Genomic DNA, 1237 nt, shown 5'->3' with positions numbered 1-1237 from the left:
GTTGATCAGGCGTCTGGTCAGCTGGTTGGACAGCTGACTGGCCTTCTGTAGTTGTCTGAACTGACGGCTCATCTTGTTGGTCCTCCAATTCCCCTCTGTCCATCTCTTCTAATTTCTTGATGGAAGGTTCCAACATGTGCGCAATGGGGATGCTGGATAGTTCTGTCGGCTTGAAGGTTGCCCCCAGGGTTGCTAGGGCGTCTTACTCCATATTTTGATTTCTGGAAATCTGTTTGGGCTTGCAATCTTTGAATTTCTGCTTCAGCTCCTTTGCCACTTTCAAGTAGGAAATCATCTTTGAGTCCCTGGCTATAAATTCATCGTTCACATGGTTAACTATTAGCAAAGAGTTACTGGATATTTGCAGGTTCCTGACTTCCAACTCCAGAGCTAGCTGCATTTCTAGTATCAAGGCCTCGTACTCTATTTCATTGTTGGTCGCCTTGAATTCACATCTTACTGCCTGTGCTATCAGATCCCCCTGTGGTGATCGCAGAATTAGTCCTACACCTGCCCCCCTCTGGTTGGAGGCTCCATCGATGTGCATCTGCCAAACCTATGTTTCCCTGTTCCCTTAGAGGGTCAGGATCTCCTCGTCTGCCAGATTCTGGATAGTTGGGCTGAAGTCTGACACGAAGTCTGCCAGCGCCTGTGACTTGATGGCTGTCCTAGGGTCATACCTGATGTCATATCCACTAAGGTGCACGGACCATTTTGACATTCTACCTGATAGCTCAGGTTTCCTTATCACAGATTTCAATGGGTAATTAGTCACAATATGTATGGTGTGGGACTCAAAGTAGGGGCACAACATATAAGATGCAACTACTAGTGCTAATACTAACTTTTCAAGAGATGTGTACCTGGTCTCTGCTGGCAGTAGAGACTTGCTTACGTAATAGACTGGCTTTTGCTCCTTATCCTGCTCTCTGACTAGAACTGTGCTTACCGTTACCTCTGTGACAGCTAAGTAAAGGAACAGTGGTTCTCCTGGCTCCGGTTTTGATAGTAATGGTGGGCTGCTGAGGTAGCGCTTCAGCTCCCTGAATGCCTGCTCATGGTCTGTAGTCCACTCAAACTTCTGGCTCTTCCTCAGTATGTCGTAGAATAGTCTGCACTTGTCCGAGGATCTTGAGATGAACCTGCTTAAGGCTGCTATATTGCCAGCTAGTCTTTGCACGTCATTTGGCTTTTCCGTGACTCCAAATGTATGTCTGACCTTAATCTCGCTCGATGC

At 47.0% G+C, this 1237-nt stretch overlaps 1 protein-coding gene across 1 annotated transcript; it reads right to left on the bottom strand.

Annotated features, from left to right (window-relative positions):
* Nucleotides 1-202: 202 nt before the first annotated feature.
* LOC141629578 (uncharacterized) lies at nucleotides 203-547 on the bottom strand. The gene has a single exon (XM_074442554.1). It carries the CDS (start codon nucleotides 545-547, stop codon nucleotides 203-205), a length of 345 nt encoding a protein of 114 aa, XP_074298655.1.
* Between the last annotated feature and the right edge of the window lie 690 nt (nucleotides 548-1237).

Source organism: Silene latifolia, chromosome Y (assembly GCF_048544455.1).
Source record: "Silene latifolia isolate original U9 population chromosome Y, ASM4854445v1, whole genome shotgun sequence".
NCBI lineage: Eukaryota > Viridiplantae > Streptophyta > Magnoliopsida > Caryophyllales > Caryophyllaceae > Silene > Silene latifolia.
Note: the sequence above shows the minus strand (reverse complement) of the source record. Positions and strands in the feature narration are given on the sequence as shown.